Source organism: Prinia subflava, chromosome Z (genome assembly GCF_021018805.1).
Source record: "Prinia subflava isolate CZ2003 ecotype Zambia chromosome Z, Cam_Psub_1.2, whole genome shotgun sequence".
Classification (NCBI taxonomy): domain Eukaryota; kingdom Metazoa; phylum Chordata; class Aves; order Passeriformes; family Cisticolidae; genus Prinia; species Prinia subflava.
Window position 1 is genome coordinate 83,641,958 of NC_086283.1, and position 18,244 is coordinate 83,660,201.

General features: G+C 37.1%; 1 protein-coding gene across 1 annotated transcript in view; it reads right to left on the reverse strand.

The window, feature by feature from the left end:
- The window catches only part of GOLPH3 (golgi phosphoprotein 3), a 31,713-nt gene that overhangs the window by 8,511 nt on the left and 4,958 nt on the right, over window positions 1-18,244 (reverse strand). Inside the window, exon 2 of the mRNA XM_063423155.1 lies at window positions 3,018-3,149. Coding sequence (XP_063279225.1) covers window positions 3,018-3,149 — 132 coding nt within the window. The remainder of the gene's footprint in view (window positions 1-3,017; window positions 3,150-18,244) is intronic.

Genomic DNA, 18,244 nt, shown 5'->3' on the forward strand with positions numbered 1-18,244 from the left:
TCAATTCAACTCAGTAAGGATCCATAAGCTCTCATGAAGTCACAGTTCAGTGATTTCGTTCCCACGTTTATTTTTCTATCCAGCCAGCAATACTGCACTGTTTTTCCACTTCTCTGCTACACTGAATATCTACAGCACTGTTTCCTCAGTCAAGATTATCTTTTCCCTCAAATGACCATACGTTGGTTCACACTTCTATAATATTTCTCTCCCATCCCCTTCCCAGCATATGGAAAGAGGACCAGCAGAAGCCCAGCCACCTTTGAATCTTCAGAGAGCTGCTCTTTCCTAAAGGACCTTCCTTGAATGTCTCTTGGCTAACTCTCTCCAGAGTGAGAATCTGGCTGGGGTTAGGATCTCATAAAGTGAATCCCCACAGATGATTAAACATTCAGAAGTGGGACCTTTTTCCTCTCTAACAGAGGGACTAAGGTAGAAAAATGAGTTAACATCCTGGTTCTTCAGAGATGCTGGTCCTTAACCTGATTGTAAAAGAATATTCTATATTCCAATTTTTCAGTGATTAATCAGGTACTGGATTTGCTTGGTACTTATCAACTAAGGAAATTTCAATTATACAGAATATTTAATTTGCATTTTTCACAATGCAGATCTCCAATTAAGCAAAGCTAAGCATGCAGCACAGATTTTTAAGTAAATTTCATTTTCTAGTTTTAATACAAAAATTCACTCTTGCATACTCTTGCATGAATTGCTCAGAATTGTTAGCAATAAAATACTGTAGTAAACCTGCCAAGTATTTGTTTGGATTCCTTTTGCTTTTATTAACTCTATTGATTTGGTTTACTCTCTGAGCCTGTAAGGCAATGTAGAGTACCATCTTCTATTCTCAATAACTACTTGCAAACCTCAACATTCACTTATTTGTTTCTAATACTGATTCCAGTAGACAGAACTCCGAAATGATGCAACAATTACATACTCTTAAGCCAAAGTTACAAGGATGTTGCAGTATGTAACAATCACATCCACTTACAAAGTTTCACTAAGGTCCATCAAGTCCTTGTCCACTCTTTTCCCAGCCTCATTTGACTTTCTTATGGCATTCAATCACAGATTGAATGATCTTCTTGATCCATTCTTAAGTACAAAATATTATCAGCAGAGATCAAACTGATTTAAGGCTTTCAGTGGAAATCATTCTTTCAAGTTAATTATATGATCAAAGACACAGTTAGCAGGTTATAAATCTGTGCTACCGCCCAAAACCCTTGTTCTACCCTCTTCTCATCCTCACCTCACCACTTGTGCCCCACCTAATGACAAGATCAAGAGAGCAGTTACAGTAAAAACTAAACTGATGAAATAAATTAGTTTTTGCCCCTGAATCACAACCTTGGATGTATTACTAGACAGCTCTTTCCAGTTACTAGGCACTGTATTTATTTCACAGCCAAGGCTAAGGGCACGAGGAGCAAAAGCTGCAGAAGCACAACAAAGAGGACACTTGACAGGATAGAGACACTTAAATCTGGCCAACACAGAAACAAGACTGAAATTTAGTGTTAATGGAAAACTTCAAATAAGGTGCAAAATAACACAAGTCATTTACAAGAATGATTTCCAAATTGATGGAGGTGGTGCAGTTAGGGATTTTATTTGCAGGACAGTACTGAAGCAGAAAACAACCTTAATTTAAATTTTAAATTAACGCCTATTTTTATAGAACCCTCCTGCCTGAAAACTGAAAAGTATCTCAAATACCTTACAACAGCAGAAAAAGAAAACCTCTAAAGTGCAGATTTTTAAGATCACATTAAAAAACACATCTACCCAATCTCAAAAACACATGACAAAATGTAACAAAAACCACGCAACCACACTCAAGCAAAAACCAGTCACAGCCCAGACCAATAATTCTGCTTGTATTCTTTAGTAAACATACATACAGGCTATTTTTCCATTTTCCTAAAAAAACCCAGCAACCTCACAGTTAATATTTCAAGTAGATAGAACTGACAAGGTTTTCACAGAATGAAAGTAACTCCTGACTGAACGCCTAAGATTACTGAATGCCTAAGAAGCCAAAAGCTCTGGAGGAAAAAAAAAATGTGCGAACTAATCAATGCTGAATTTGCCTAAATGAGGCTAAAAGAAGTACAGGACTGTTTCTTGGAACAGAGGTTTGGTTTTTCTCAAGTGAAGGGAGCTGTGAGAAGGTTAAGGAATTCACAAGTTTGCCTTAAAATTTAGCAAAAGATAATATTGACAGGGAAATGTGCCATAAGAGAATTTATTTGTGGTGGACAGACAACATTTGACCAGGTTTTCAATAGGCTTATTTTACCAGTAACCTCTAATGCTGATGAAGTAAAAATTCTTCCAAGAGCGTAACTTGGCACATTTTGTACAAAGGGAAAAATTCAGTGGTAAAAGTAAAAAAAATAGGCCTCAAATCTTCAGCCTAATTATACAGAGGACCATAGAGATGTGAAGGCCAGAGAGCACAACCAATTTAACACACCAGCCTCATGCTTGAACTAGATAGTTTTGTGTTCTCAGGGGCCCCAAGAACAAGGATGTTTTCCTTCCCATGCAACGCAAGCACAGAGTGCAGCATTGTGTACACCAGAAGTAAACTGGTGGCTTGCAGGACACATCTGGCAGTTATTAATTTTTTTCAGCCTTAGCCCAAATCCCACCGGCATTGCAAAAGCCAGTTCCTTTGGCCAATTACTGCTGGTGCCACTGGCAGTAACTGCTGCCACTGCACCCCAGCCAGAGCCACAGCCAACAGTTGGTTTGCAACAGTACCAGCAACACATCCGGAGAACAAACATGGTCACAGAACAGGTACCAGAGATGTTCCAAGGCACTTCATCTCACCACTGAAACACTTACTAACTTTGCACATCCACCTTAGGTCATTACTCAGAATCATCATCCTCACGTAAAGAAAAAATGCCCCCATCCTTTTTCTTAGAACCAGCTGTAATTCATAGCTCCTGTATTGTGTGGAGCATGACAGGTAAATGTGATCCTTTTCCTGCACTTGCCTTTCTTGTTAGCAGACTTTTGCGCCTCATTCCGCAGGCCTCCAGCTGGAGACGCCCCCGCAATGCCAATTCAATTAACATACAGCCACGCAGTCCTGAGGAGATGCAATCGTTCCAGAACGACGTGTAACCCTGTGAAGAATGAAAGACAGTAAGAGATCTCCATCTTCACCTGAAAGTGAACAGAAAAAGGGCCTTGCAGTCCTCCCGCTTTCACAATTTTTAAATGGCATCACTAGTCACTATAATTCCTTCCCTGAAAATACGAGAGAAACAGTCCCATTCTCTGTTAGTTTTGACACTCAGTCTCTGCCTTGTGAAGAACTGGAAACCCTCGGGAACACGATAAAGAATGAAAGAGGGTAATACCAAGACCTGTGAGGTATAAAGCATAGTTTTATATACAGTCAGAATAAACTTATGATATTTTTACGACATCAAGCGTTTGATTTGGCATTACTGACATCACATGGCCTTATTTATGAGTAACCAAGAAACATTAACATGATTTTACATGCATAAACAACATGGCACTGAGAAAGCAATAATAAACTAAAAATGTATATCAATTTAACTATGGAGTATACTTGAAAACACAACATGGCAATCAGCACAAATTACAAAACAGATTCTTTTGGCTTGAACATAGTAAACTAAAAGACAAAAATTTTCAAGGAGCTATTTATAATAGCTACTATTTTGTCATTTAAATCCTTTGTAAACATGTGCTTTTAGAGCTTGAAGCACAGTTGTTATACAAATTGCAAAACTGCAAACCACATTTATTCTACAAAGAACACCACACCTTCTGTGATTTGTCTCTATTTCTCCATTGACAGCTCTCTGCTTAAATGGCAGAACAGACCACTTGACCCAACACATTTACCCATCAGTATCTAGAACACAGCTACTGAATTTGTACTCCATTGTTCAACAGTTGTGACCAAAAAGATCTTACAGAAAGAATTCTCTTTTATATGGAGTAGCCAAGAATTTCTTGCACATTTTTAATATTTGAGTATTAAGACAAAGCAAAATCATTGAGAAATGTTCTGAGAAATGTTCGATATGATTCATAAAGATTTTTCCAAAACTATTCTAGTGAGTGCTTCTGAAAACACCAACTTTGGGATACTCTAGAGAAAGGTGCTGTAGACAAGAAAAGGTGGGGGAAGAGCAGAACAGAGCTCTGCTTTTCATCAATTTGTCTTAACCAATAACCAAGTCTTGCTTAAAACAAGAGCAAGTCAATTTTAATATTTCTGTAGATGAAAGTTGCCAATGTATAAAGATACAAGATGCACATATCCTAAGTCCACTACATTTACAAACTAGTCTCTAACTAATGCCATCCATTATAGATTTCCATGAACATCAGAATACTTGCTTCAATTTTGCACTTAGCTGTTTTCAAGAACTGTATTACACAGACGACCAATACTTAGAAAAAGTCCACAAAAGCCCTGAATCTCTAAGGTAGTTACTGAAATAGGTCGCATATATTTATTTAATGAATAAAATACCATACCATAAATATGAGCCTGGAAAGGCATTTGAGAAGTTATCTAATCAGCCTTTTAATCTTGAGCTGATACTTTGCAAGTATCAGCTACTCCTATAATGTCATTCCGTAATTAAGATTTTGGTTGGCACCAGACATTTTTTGCCAAATAACACACACAATAAGGTGCAGTATTTGCTTGAACGGGAAGAGATATGACTCCCACATTCTATTTCCAATTAGTCTCTTTACATAACAATTTCTGAAATCAGACAATACATATGCAAAATAAAAATCTACTGCACAAATTTGCAGGCACAATAAATTTCCATTTCTTTATATTCATAGAAAGTTTCATATTATTATGCAAACAATTAAAGTGCTGATTTTTTCCCCTTTTTTTAGCAATGGAAGCTGAATTTATTTTTAAAATTACTGTTTTTCAATGGACTGACATTAACTACACCACTTCTAGCACCATCTACCAGATGTAAACTCCTCTGTTCCCATAGTTAACATGGATGGCCATAGGCTGAGAGGTGCAGAGAAGTACAGGCTTGTAAGATAATTTAGATCAAAAGTGACCACATGAGTCTCTAGTCCAACCTCCTGCTGCAAACGGGTTCAGTTATGAAATTAGGTCAAGTTGCTCAGGGTTCTATTCAAGCATGCCTCAGAAATTTCCATGAATGGAGACTGCACAATCACTCAACAGTTTTTAACCAACTAATCCTAAAAGACAGCTCAAACAGATTACATCCTTCTTCATAAGTGGAGCTGCTTGTTTTGGTGGGTTAGATGACAGTGAAGTCATGAGAATGTATCCTGTTGCCACCATAGTCTTATTTTCCTTCTGTCTTCCAGGCTTAGAGTTCACAAGTGATCCTCTAGAGAAGGAACATTGTATTTCCACACACAGAAATTGTACAGCTTTTAACAGTTAGAAAAGAGATTATTTTCAATCCATTAAACTGTTCTTCCCAGATTGTTCTGGTAGATGAACTGGTTGGTTTTGACTCCTATTGCAAAGATACACAACAACTGAAGGAACCTTCAGAGAACAGCAGTTTAGCAGTCTAACTAAACAGTCTAACTAAATCATCCTTCAAATTAGCTTGACGTTCCTGGAGTAACCAGAAACGAATGGGAGATGCTTATCTTTGACATTCCAAACAGTCTCTTGACACCCACTTAAAATGGCATACAGCATAACTAGAAAAGGTGCACAAAAGAAAGAAAAAGGGCAGGAGATGAATAATTTATGGAGAGGTAAAATGGCAATATAGAATAATGCACTATTTGTAATGTAAACAAGGGCTAAAAGATGATAAACAAAGCTAGCTCAGAGGCTAGGAGTCAGTAGCCATTGTTTTCCATTTTTCCATTCAATCATTTTAACAGGAAGGCAGAAGTTTTTAAAAAATCCTTTAAAAAACAAGATCAATAATGAAGTTTGACAGAGGGCAATGGATCTGTAAACCACACGTGGATTAGGATGAAGTCAATGTTCACTGGGGGAATTGTCATCCTGATCCCATCCTCTCCCTGAATGTGACCTGGCCACTGCTCATTCCAACACATGGAACAAAACAGGGATTTGGTTTTCAAAATTTAATTTATTCAAAAATTTTAGCAGTCTCAAAACACTTGACTGAAGATCAAACACCACTACTCAGAAATGCAACTCATTCTACTGTTTAATGCTCTTAAACAGCACTATTTTTCTCACAAATACAATACCAAATATTTTTCCTTTATCCATCTTCCTGCAAGTCTTATAGCTTTATAAACTTTCTAACTCAAAGAAATATCATTGAAATTGCTAAGCAGCAGGGGGTAAGACTTACAAAGCAGGAGATTATTTTTATCTGACAGCAATCACACTAGAATAGCACTTTAAGCTATGAATAGCTTGCAAGACAAAATTTTAAATCTACTATGACTCAAAGATCAAAAGACTGTTTACAACTGTCATGTTTATTTACACAAACACAGCACAAAAGCATTTTTCATCAGACCTGACCTAGAAACTTTCAGCTAAAAACTAGTTTTGCTAGACAAGCAAAAAGGGAAATAGAATAAAGTTTACACCAAATATTGTTACCGTATTAACTTTGAAAACTCGGACTTTCCACCAGGTATGGCAAAGCACAGAGCTGAGACTAAGATTCTCTTTCCACTTTAAGAATAAGTTATTTAAAAACCATGCTCATTAGGCCATTTCTTTTCCACCAACTCCCATGGCATTTATTCACTTTCTCCTATTCCCTTGCCTTTTACCCACCTCCAGCTCCTGTTCAGTTATTCATTAATGACTTGAAACTCCCACCTATTAAATAGTCCACTGTATAACAAAGGCCAATTACCAAAACCACCTTACTTCCACTTCCTGCCTCTACTTAGTCTCTTTAGAGCTATTAAGTTACTTAAGAGATTTTAAAATTCAAAAGGTTGTTTGCAATTTTTTTGTCTATAAAAATGATTCTAAAACCTTATCTCTGATCCAACAAGGCAGCCATCACCACTACATTTTCATAAGTATGAAAAAAAATCAGTGAGAAGATGAACATGATCAGATGAGCCTGAAGATACTTGGTGCCACGTTAGTGATTTCTACATAATTAAGGCTGCTTCAAGACTTGCAAAATACTTTAAAATCATTTCACTTAAGCACAAAACAGCCAAACTTCACAGAGCAATGACTCTCACAGCTTCGAGGCTACTGTCACACTAACTCTATTTGAAACAAACAAACAAAAAATAACTAAAAAAACGAAACAGAAATACTCCACTGAATAAACATCACTATTTTCTGTTTTCCAAATGCAATTTAAAGCTAATTAGCAGTAAAAGTGCAAAAAATGCAATTAAGTTGTAGATGTCATCTTATGTTTATGCAGACAGAAAAGTAATCCCTAATGCATTACAGGGTTAAAAAAAAAAAAAGAGAAAACTTTCTTAATAAAACACAGAACAAAAGACTCAGAAAAGACCAGGCAATCTTACTCAAGAATACTTTGTTTTATATGTCAGAGGTGCTAAAAATCTCTTCCCACTACAGACATTTTCTCTCCACTTCTTCAGTTAATTCAGAATAGGTGAACAGCAGTTCTACTATACCTGGCACAGATAAGAAAGGAGAAAGGCAGAGTAAAAAATCGATGATAACAGCTCAGATTCAAGAGAAAGGAAAGAAAAATGCTTGCGGAGTTACAGCTTTGAGGCTTCAAAATACACACATAGTAATATAAATATAAATAATATAAATATAATATAAATATGATGTGTTTAAGTCATGTGGTTAAGGGCAGTTGTTTACAGAACACAGACTGCAGCTGCCAATGCATTCTAATCCAAAGGGTCTCAAGCCATTACAGATTACTTTGCAGATCACAGAGCCATTGCAACTAGAAATCAGCTTCTTTTAAAGAAGTATCATAAAGTCATGTAATGGCATGTGAATATAACTTCTGGGTTCCTGATGCCTACTCACCAAAAAATTAAGTATTTCTTTATTTTAGCACCACAGGCTCCTCAGGTGCATCCTCAGATCCACACAGCCTCGTATTTAGAATCACAGGTCAGTGTTAGGTCTAAGTTTTGGCCCTGACTCAGACTCAATTTACATCTATGAGGAACAACAACAGAAGTTTCTCTAGGGTAATGTGCATAACACTGCCAGTCCATGCTTCTCTTACTAAAAGCCTTTTCATTTGTATTCAAATTTAATAGTACTCCCTAGACCCTCACCTAGCAGCCTCTACCAAAACACAGAACTAAAACATCTGTAGTAAACAACTGAAATAAACCAAGCAATTGAAGGGGACCTTCTAAAGAAGAAACATCACTGAAGCTACTCAAACCCCTGAATTCCTGTTCTCAGGAAATTCCAAATTTTTCTTTTATGAAAGACACAAACAAAAGGACCTGGAAATTTGGTAAATAATGCAATTTCTGAAATTTCATGTACAGACAAAAAAAAAAAAAAAAAAAAAAAGGTTGGTTAAATTCTTTCCAGTCGTGGCAGCTCAATCAGAAGGAAAGCTGGTCAACTAACAGAAAAGAGAAATGAACAACTATAATTCCTGAGGAATTCAGTAGTCCCAGCTCTAAGGTAATACACCTTACAGTCTTGTCAGAAGACATCAAATCCTTAGCTTCTGGGTTTCTCAGCTAGGAGGCGTAATTTAGGTTAAAGAAAGCTTTCACATTAGTAAACAATAAATTCTGAATTTACAGGTACCCTGTTCTCTAGTAGAGAACAGTATTTCAGGAAAAAAAATAAAAACTGCAACAAATTCTACCTAGATGATGAAAGACAAGAAAAGGTAGACTTCCCAGACTTGCTGGAGTTTGCTGTTACTTTCATTACTTCTGCATAGATGGCACTCAAACACAGTTTGGGGTAGCAACATAAAAGCTCTGAGACACAAAACAATTGGTTTGTTTATATACAAACAAGTGTTGAGCTTTTCCAAACAGGTGTTGCTTCCTTGCTATCTATTCTTTCCAATGTGTGGCCGAGTATGTATATGTTCTCACAACTCACAGATGACAAACATACTGGAAAATATTCCATGCTTGCTGGCATCAGGGGAAGTTACTGAGGACAATTATCAGCAGGTCCAATTAGGGGCCCTTGCCAAATATACATACCAGAATAATAAATATACAATTTGGAGACACATAATACACACAATGTTCTACTGTCCAGATGAGTGTAAGAGGAAACAGTTGTCAAGAGATGTAAGCCTGAAATGGACTAACTAAAGTGAATGTGGACCTTGGGAAAAAAAAAACCACCAACTTTTCAAAGTCAGCTCAGATCACCTGTAGGACTGGACAAGGTAAATTGTGTTATCTGCTGGTATAAATTTTGTATGAGCTGCTTTTCATTTTGAATAGCACAATTAGCAAAGAGTCTAACATTGACACAGCAGTGTCATGGAGGAAAAATGTATCTGCATGTTCACTGTGTGCAGTTAATTCTGAGAAACACTCATGTTCTATATATACACAAATTCAGATTTCTTTTCTTAGAGGTACTAAGAGTGGCAAAGAGAAACACCAGGGAAAAACAGCAGGAAAAGAAACAGGACAAAATGATACCCAAGCGTTCAGTTACTTTCACAGCACAAGTAACCCTTGTGAATCACTACTTTTTTACCATGGAGAGATTAATTTTAGTTTTACTAACCTTTCAAATCAATGTCATCACATATCATTTTAGCCTTGCACAAAACCTTGCATATAACTGGAGAAAATACGTCCTTCTCCACATCTTTGTTTTCAGACGTTTGAGGATTAAACCAAAGAAAGCAGCCCAAAGCCTGAACTGCTGCTGAAGGCAAATTATTTCTTCACTCCATGGAAGCACATTGCTGTTCTCTCTCCTGACCCCACAGCTGCATTTGTGTCGTCACCCAGATGAGCAAGTGGTCTTTCTGAGAGCTAATGGCCAGTTTCCTCACCCAGTTCACCATGCAAGTACACAAATTTCAGAGACAGAGTGGAAACGGGAAGGAATGTGGTTGGGACAGACAGCAAATGTAACAGCATCCTATTCTGTGACAACCACACTTCAATAGATAAACTGCATTCAAACCCTAAATAGTTTTTATAACCTGAATAGTTTCAGCTAGAACTTAGTATCTCGGACAAAGAACAGGGGAAAAAAAATTAACATTATTGGGATACCCGTCTAAAGCCATTCAGGACCAAAACATGCTCAGAAGAGACAAAAAGCATAAAGCTTAAGGTATCATGCACTATTCATCATTACCTTCAGCTCCCAATTTTGGACTTCAGCAATGACTAACCTGACGATCATAAATTGGAAGTTACAGTATTTAAATCTGAGAAGGCAGCTATAGCATCCCTTTCTGATTCTCTGAAGCAACAGCAAGCTCTTTCAGAGGCGCCTACTAGCCTATTATTAGCCAACACAAAGCACAGAGAGAACACAATAATATAAAATCATCTGTCACCCATTGGCAACCTACTGCAAACGACAAGCAGAGAGAATTTATCCTGAAACAGAGGCTGTGGCAAATTGTATTTCATAATGGACTTAATCACAATTGTGACAGAACTGTCGCTTTTTTAGTCAACTAGTTCCTTCCTGAAGTAATAGTTTTGTGATGGCAGAAAGACAGTTGGGAAGAACAGAATGGAAAGGATTAACAGCATACACTGTCCAAGTGCTCTGTAGCAGGTGAAGAGTTATTATGAACTTTGGTCTGCCACAGTTTTCATGTCAGAGATGTTTGCTTTCTTCCCCCTGCATCCTATCTCCAATGTAAGAACAGTCACAAGCAACATTACAACTTTAATCTGCTCCACAGCTATGATTGTTCATGGAACAAACACTGCCTAAAAGTATTTTGATTTTAATAAATACAAGTGGAGTAAAAGGCATTGGGCTATCATATTCCCAAAAAAGACAACCACAATCTTAATACACTGTTTCCCTTATGTAGTCTCTCTGCAACTACTAACATTACTTTCTATTTTTGAAAGCACTTACATCACCTGAAGAACTTCTACAACACATCTCCTTAAAGCCACTCCCAAATCTAAACAAAGTACAAAATATAAGCAGAACATATAGAGAAAGGATAGTAAAAGTACTTGCTTTATTATAGATAATGTTTTAACACAAAATTTCAATTCATTCTGTTGACCCAAAAGCCCAATTTTAAGCATTCCAAATGGATCTCTCACCAGCATTCTTCTATAACAGATACATTATGTCCTCTTGGATTGAATGGAGATACCAGCTGATAGCACTAGGAGAGGACAAAGAACAGTATGGAGCATTGTCTCCTAACACCTGTACATGATTCTGTTCCTATCCTTTCTACCTGAAACTGCTGATTGGAACTGCTGATTGCAGAAAGATAAATGGTCTGACACTCTTGCAGGTAAGTCAACCTCTTCTTTGTGATAACATAACTACAAGCAAAAATCTCAGGCAAATCAAGGTCAGTAACTGAGTTTGTGGGCAATAAAGCAGTAAGTTCATGGATTCTTTACCTGAAAGCTAAATGAAAAGTTGTTAAAAGTCAGTAATTTATTTAAGAACATCATCATTCCATAAGGAAAAGCTAATACACTTTTGCGTCTCTCGAATGGAGTCAGAGTCAACAAGACTGATGAAATAGATGCTTAATTTAATACTGAGAATGTTTTATAAAGTATTTGTCCAACAAATCTGACAACTGACTTTTTCAGTCAAAAACTTCAATTACATGATTTTTAGATTACCGCTTAGAAATAAGGAATCCTTGGGGAAAAAAAAAAAGAAAAGGATCTCTTTTCTTCCAGCATAGTGTTACAGGAAGCTTTGCAGCATATCAGCAGGTAAAGTGGACCTGTAACACAAGAACACAAAATGCAAAAAAAAATCCACAAACTCTTTCAAGTTTTCAATGACAAACAGAAATGCTGGTCAATACTATAACTCCTCTTCTGCACAAGCCACCATTTGTTCCACCTCAGGTAGGTCATTAGACAGACCTCTGTGAACCTCTGATTCAGCTTCAGCAGCCTTAGGTGAACTAAACATATAAAACACCTTGAAATCCAGTGAGAACCAATTAAGTCTTCTGGCCAGCCTAACTAAACATATTTATAAGAATGTGGGGAAGAATGAAACATTAGAAAACAATTACAGAAGACAAGGAAAAACTATTGTAACATTCATTGAAGACAGGCTGGAATGTTGGAAATTATTTGTATTCTCAAGGTAAAAGTAGACTGTTCTCACAATAGGTATCTTACATGATCTGACCCATTTTCATCTTCAGGAACCAAAAAGATCTGTTCTTTTCTTTCCAACACAGGTTACTGTAATTTTTACCAACCTGAATGTAATCACAGCACAGAAGCTGCAGCAGGCAGTATGTCTCAAACACAACAAGTTGACATAATCAAATTATGCATATGCTTTAATTACCCAGCAATTCTTATTTTCTAATATACATTCGATATATATACTTCCGTTTATTAACTCTTAATAGTTATCAACTTATTACCTCTAAGAAAATCTCATACTTTACAACACTACAGTACTGCAAGTGCCTGACAGATTTAAACAAAAAAACAAGTCTAGCTTTTCCGGCAGCATTCATTGGCAAGTCCCAAATCAATTTCTTTTCGCAAGGAACTGTGTGCCCTTAGCCCAAACTGAAAATGAAATGTTCAAGGTTAGGGTGGCTTGCTTGAATAACTTTTCAATAATAGCTTCAATCTCTTCCCCTGTCAATGGACTTATCAAACAAGAGAGACAAAAAACCTCCACAATTCTGGAATACAAGAACGATGGTTAAGCTGAAAACACATTAAATGTTTTTCCTCATGCTTAAATTCCAAGAAACCAAGCAATCCTGAAACATAAAACTGAATTTTGGTTCAGACAACAATATGATTCAATAAAATTCTTGATTATTAGCAAATTACTGAAAGACCAACCCTCCATTTTCCTTACTAAATTGTTTTCACACCTACTGTCTGTCATATATTGATTTTCACTGCTTTTACAGACCAACCCATTTTAAAACATTTGGTTAAAGACATGACCCAACTTCACTTGATAGGAGTGCATTCAGGGAAGGCTGTTTTCTATGTATTATATAGACAAAAAATAGATTTAATAACCAAAAGTAGGAGTTTGATTTTTTCAGCTATCTCTAAAATGGGTAACAAAGGAATTTCAGATCCAGTAAAATAAATAGCTGGGAAAAAATTTTTGAAGACATTCTGAAGACAAAATAATTTTAAGAGACATGCATCCTTTTTACCAGTCATCCCTCAGAAGTCATGGAATCATAACCCATCATACCCTGTATCCATAACCCCAGGTGGAAGGGACTCACAAGGATCATCAAGGCTGACTCCTGGCCCTGCACAGAACACCCCAAACAATCCTACCATGTGCCTGAGGCATCTCCAGAATCTCACTGCCCCTCACAACCAGGATTGCCCCATCCCAACTACAGGATCTGGCACCTGCCCTTGTTAAATTTCATGCAATTGGTGATACCCAAGTCTCTGATTTGTCAAGGTCTCTCTGCTGGGCCTCTATGACTTCAAGCAGTCAACAGCTGCTCTCAAGTTCCTGACATCAGGAAACACAGTAATAATACTAAAAAGATAAAAACAACATGCCCAAAACTTGTAAATGCTAAAAAAATATTTAAGTAAAACACTGCTATAGGAATACTCTGGATTTTCTCATGCAACAAAGGAAAAATATTCAAACTTTATTCATGTGCAGTTTAAATAAACTGGATTCCTCTTTACGTTAGATTAGTTCTTTTTTAACCTATACCTAGATAGCTCCTTTCTGCAAATCTGACCTTTCAAGTGAGCCACCACCTTCTCAACCCAGAAACTTGCAGGAACATCTAATGATATGTCCTAACCTACAAAACTTTTGGAAATAAGGAAGAAGAAGTCAAGCCAGACTGCAGGAGTGTAAATTATTGGAATACTACAAGGCAAGGATCTTTGATATTTGACTCCAGTCCCTCTTGATTTCCTCTTTTCATGCAAATGAAATCATTAGCCATTTTACCAGAACATAAACTGTACTCTAGTTATAAATAGAAAATAAGTTAGCGGGGGAAATCTCTGAAATGTTCTGACAGTCAAACATAGAAATACTTGAGGAAAGCATACTTACATATTCTACAAAGCACAGAATTCTTGACAAGGAACTTGTCAGGTATTTGATTAACCTGCCTCTGCATTTAGGAATAAATAACACACAGCAATGGCTGTCAGGTGCTGAAAGCATTAAAGCCAAATGTTACTGCCCATGTTTTCAAGCACATACACCTGCATATGTTACACAGGTACATCTCTCATTAAAATGAAGATAATAATAAAAAACCTTAAATTTGCTAAAGAGGAGGTAACTCGCGCATACACACTGCTGAACCATTATGAGACCTCTGATGAAATCAATGTTTAAGAGTTTGCTCATTTAGAAATGAAAAGACAAACTTACATGCCTAACTTTCTTCATGATTAACTGCATACACAAGCAGATAATGACTTCAAATATTTGCATGACTCTTGCAAAGTCACCTTCCATCAGTGTCCAATCTCTATTCTCCATATTGGTGCAAAATTAAGATGTAATTAGTTTGTTCAATAACTTTTGATTTCAACAAATTGATTTCTACTCTACCTCCTACTGCCACTGACTGTAAAATATGGTATTTATATGAAAAAAATGCTTAATTAGAATTAAGTTTCCCCTAGTGATGGGCTGAACCAGGTTGGCAGCTAAGTCCCACATAACTGGTCCCTCAGTCACTTTGCCATGGCGGAAGAGAAAAGGAAGACCTTAAGTGAAAAAACAAAAGTAAGTGATGCCAAACACTTGCTTACCACCTCCCACAAGCAGACTGATGCCCAGGTGGTCCCCTGGCTATAACCACCTACCCTGCTCTCTCCACTCTCTTTTTATTGCTGACCGTGGCACTGCACAGCCCGGGGTACCCCTCTGGTCACTTGGGGTCTGCTGTCCCGGCTGTCCCCACTCCCAAACTCTGGCACCCCCACTGAACAGGTGGGCAGAGCGAGAAACAAAGGTGGCCTTGATGCTGTGCAAACACTGCTCTGCAACAGAAAGCACAGGGTGCATGTTATCACCACTGTTTTGTGTTATCAACATTGTTTAGGTGAAAAATAGAAAACATGGCACCATACTGGCTGCTGTGATGAAAACTAACTCTACCCCACACAGGTCCAGTATATTTCTCTTAAAAACAATAGGAAAAACCTGAATCTGATATGTCTTTCTAATACAGACAAAGCAGGCCGCTTATAGGCTGACTAAATAAGAGGTGAAGGTTTCACTCTGACTAACTAGGCTATATTGATCAGAATTATAATTCTGTCCTCCAGGTTTATAAATACCGTGTATCTGTGCCCAAATAAAACACCTATCCCTCCCCTCTCTTTACCTTTTCTTTTACAGCAGTCACAATTAAAAACACTGTAAAACACTGGGGAGTTGCACAGTGCTTATTTTTGAATAATCTGCATCTGGTCATTAATGTAGGTGGAATTCTAGAGTTGTACTTTGGGTCTTTAAAAAAATGTGTACACAAGAGAGAGAGATTCCTCTGTTCTTAGTCTAAACCTCACCCATCTTCCTTTCAGTTCTTTTCAGAACAAGCTTCTTGTTCCTCACTTGTCCACGTGCAACCAATTTTCAAGACACAGAATACCCCATAATAATGCCATGTCAACATCTTTGTTATGAGGTTAAATAAGAAGTGCACCCACTGCTTATTGAACTGCTTATTATTACCCACTGTTCTCACATTGAAAGGAATGAGTTCCTCCATTTATGCTATATTTAGCATATACTAACTGTAAACTGTAAGTCTCAGCCATAGTTTGCAGAAGCTGCTAAAGCAGGAGTTCCATTTAAATATCCAGCTCAGGCAATGTAGTTGCAGTTCGTCCTTCCTCAGTGATCAGTACAGAGAGAACATCCACCTGACATTTACCTCAAGCTACACAATGAGTGTCATATACCTGCTGTGGTCACTGTGCTCTGCAGAAGACAGAATACTGGAATTACAACACAATACATACAGAAAGCTTCTCTCATGGTACAGACTGTGCAAGTGCCACAGTAAAATCAAGAGTCTACTGAAACATAAAAAATGGAAGTGCAATGTGCTGTGCTGTACAAGAATGACAAGCTAAACACAAACCTCCTAGTAAAAAACATGTACAAAAGATCGTCTAGCAGCTAAGGACTCTAAATAACACAACTACATGATGCTATCTAGTAAGACTATAAAGGCAGATGACTAGAATGTATACAGCAAAAAGCAGCTTACAAGTGCTTAAAAGAGTATCAGCAACAGAAAGATATGCAAAAAGCCTGACAACTAATTTCCCAGTGTGATGAGTAAATCCTGTAACATCCACAAATAAAAAGACAGCTTTGAATATAATACCTCTCCAATTATAAAGATGTAGCTTACAGGGTGTATTACCTCAGCAGTCCATCACAAACATGGCAAGGGAAAAAAAAAACCACAGTAGTTTAGTATAGATTGTACTGGAAGAGGTGGGAAAGATTTGGCATGCACAATGCTGGTTCAGACTCAGACCAACAGCACAGTGATTTTGTGCTGCTACTCACTGTGCTCCTACTCATCCAAGCTGAGTAGTGTACATTACACACAGTGTACTCGGAGGAAGAGAGCAACTGGGAACTATTTTATGTGCAATCTCATAACTCTTATGTCTGAAAAGCACACGTGAAATCATTCTGCAGTATCATTTTATCAATATTTCTGACAGAAAGCAAGTTACTGAAATTTATCTAAGACCAGTTTGCAAGCCAGAAAAAAAAAAAAAGTTACAAGAGGCACATGGCTAGTTAACTAAATCTTTTATTCTTTTACTAAAACCTATGGAAAAAATGGACTGAGAATGCTGTGCAGAGGAAACCAAGCCACACATTTACTCCAGCTTTCCCTCTTCCCAGTAATGTCACACAGAGATGAGTATGTGCTGTAGTAATTACTTGATCTGTAAGAAAGTAATTCTTAAATATACTGTCTGCAATTCTTAGTCTGGTCAATTTACCCTTGCAAAGAAGGTCCATTACATGGACCTTTATTAATTGAAATAAATGCTGTAATACATTATCTATATTAGGACCAAAGAACACCTGAAAAAATACACTACTTCTTTAATATAAAATATTGTTTTAAGTTTCATGATTATTTCTCTTCTAGCAGTAAAGAGCAAAACTTTCTTATATATATACTTCATTCAAGATATTTAATAAAAGCAGCTTGCTAAAGGGAGAGGAAGAAGATTTATGGCACATTTTTAAGAGTACTAAGTTAAAGCTTTGTTTAAGAGCACTTGAAAAACTGGAAAGCACTACTAAAAAGGCTCGGACAATGTTTTTGTCTTTGCCCTACACCAGACAGCTTGCCATAAAAAAGGGACTTTGCCACAGTCAAAGTTATCCAAAGAAAAATAATATAGATTACAGATTAACCATGCTATGAATGCAGGGATAACTACACCAACTGCATGCAAATGATTCAAAATCAGCATATCCTCAATAGAGTCCAAAACCAGAATTTACCCAGCAGCACAGTAAAGAGGCACTTTACTCATCTTGTAGCAAAGACAATCAGGGTACTCCTCCTCCCACACCTCCTATCTTCTTCTGGTCTGTAATTTATCTATAGACATAAAATTAAAAAGAGCAAAAAGGTAGGCAACTATGAAAGAAAGAATTTTTCACCACAGACATTACATACTTGGTTGTTATTAGGCCCTTAACATTTGAGAAAAAGCATGTCTTTGTCCAGGTTTCAACACATTCATACATCACTCTTCAACTGCAATGCGAATGAATTCCCAGTTGACGCCTCTTCAAGTTACACTTGTTTGTCTCAGAAATTTTCCAGCAAAACTTGGGCGCTTCTAAGTTGATGTTCAGCCTCTTGCTGAAACTGTTTTCGTGAGATGAAAAAAGACTAAAAGGATACAAAGAAGACTTTTCAAAACCCGTTAATTTCTTACAAAGGCAAATCCCCTCCAGACTCCTGTATTACAGTATCCATTTCACCAAGTCAAATCTGAAGTGCAGGAAAAACACCACCCACATTTTAAATGTTTTCAAAACTTCTGCCACCTTTCACGCAAATACCTTTAGGATTAAAATACA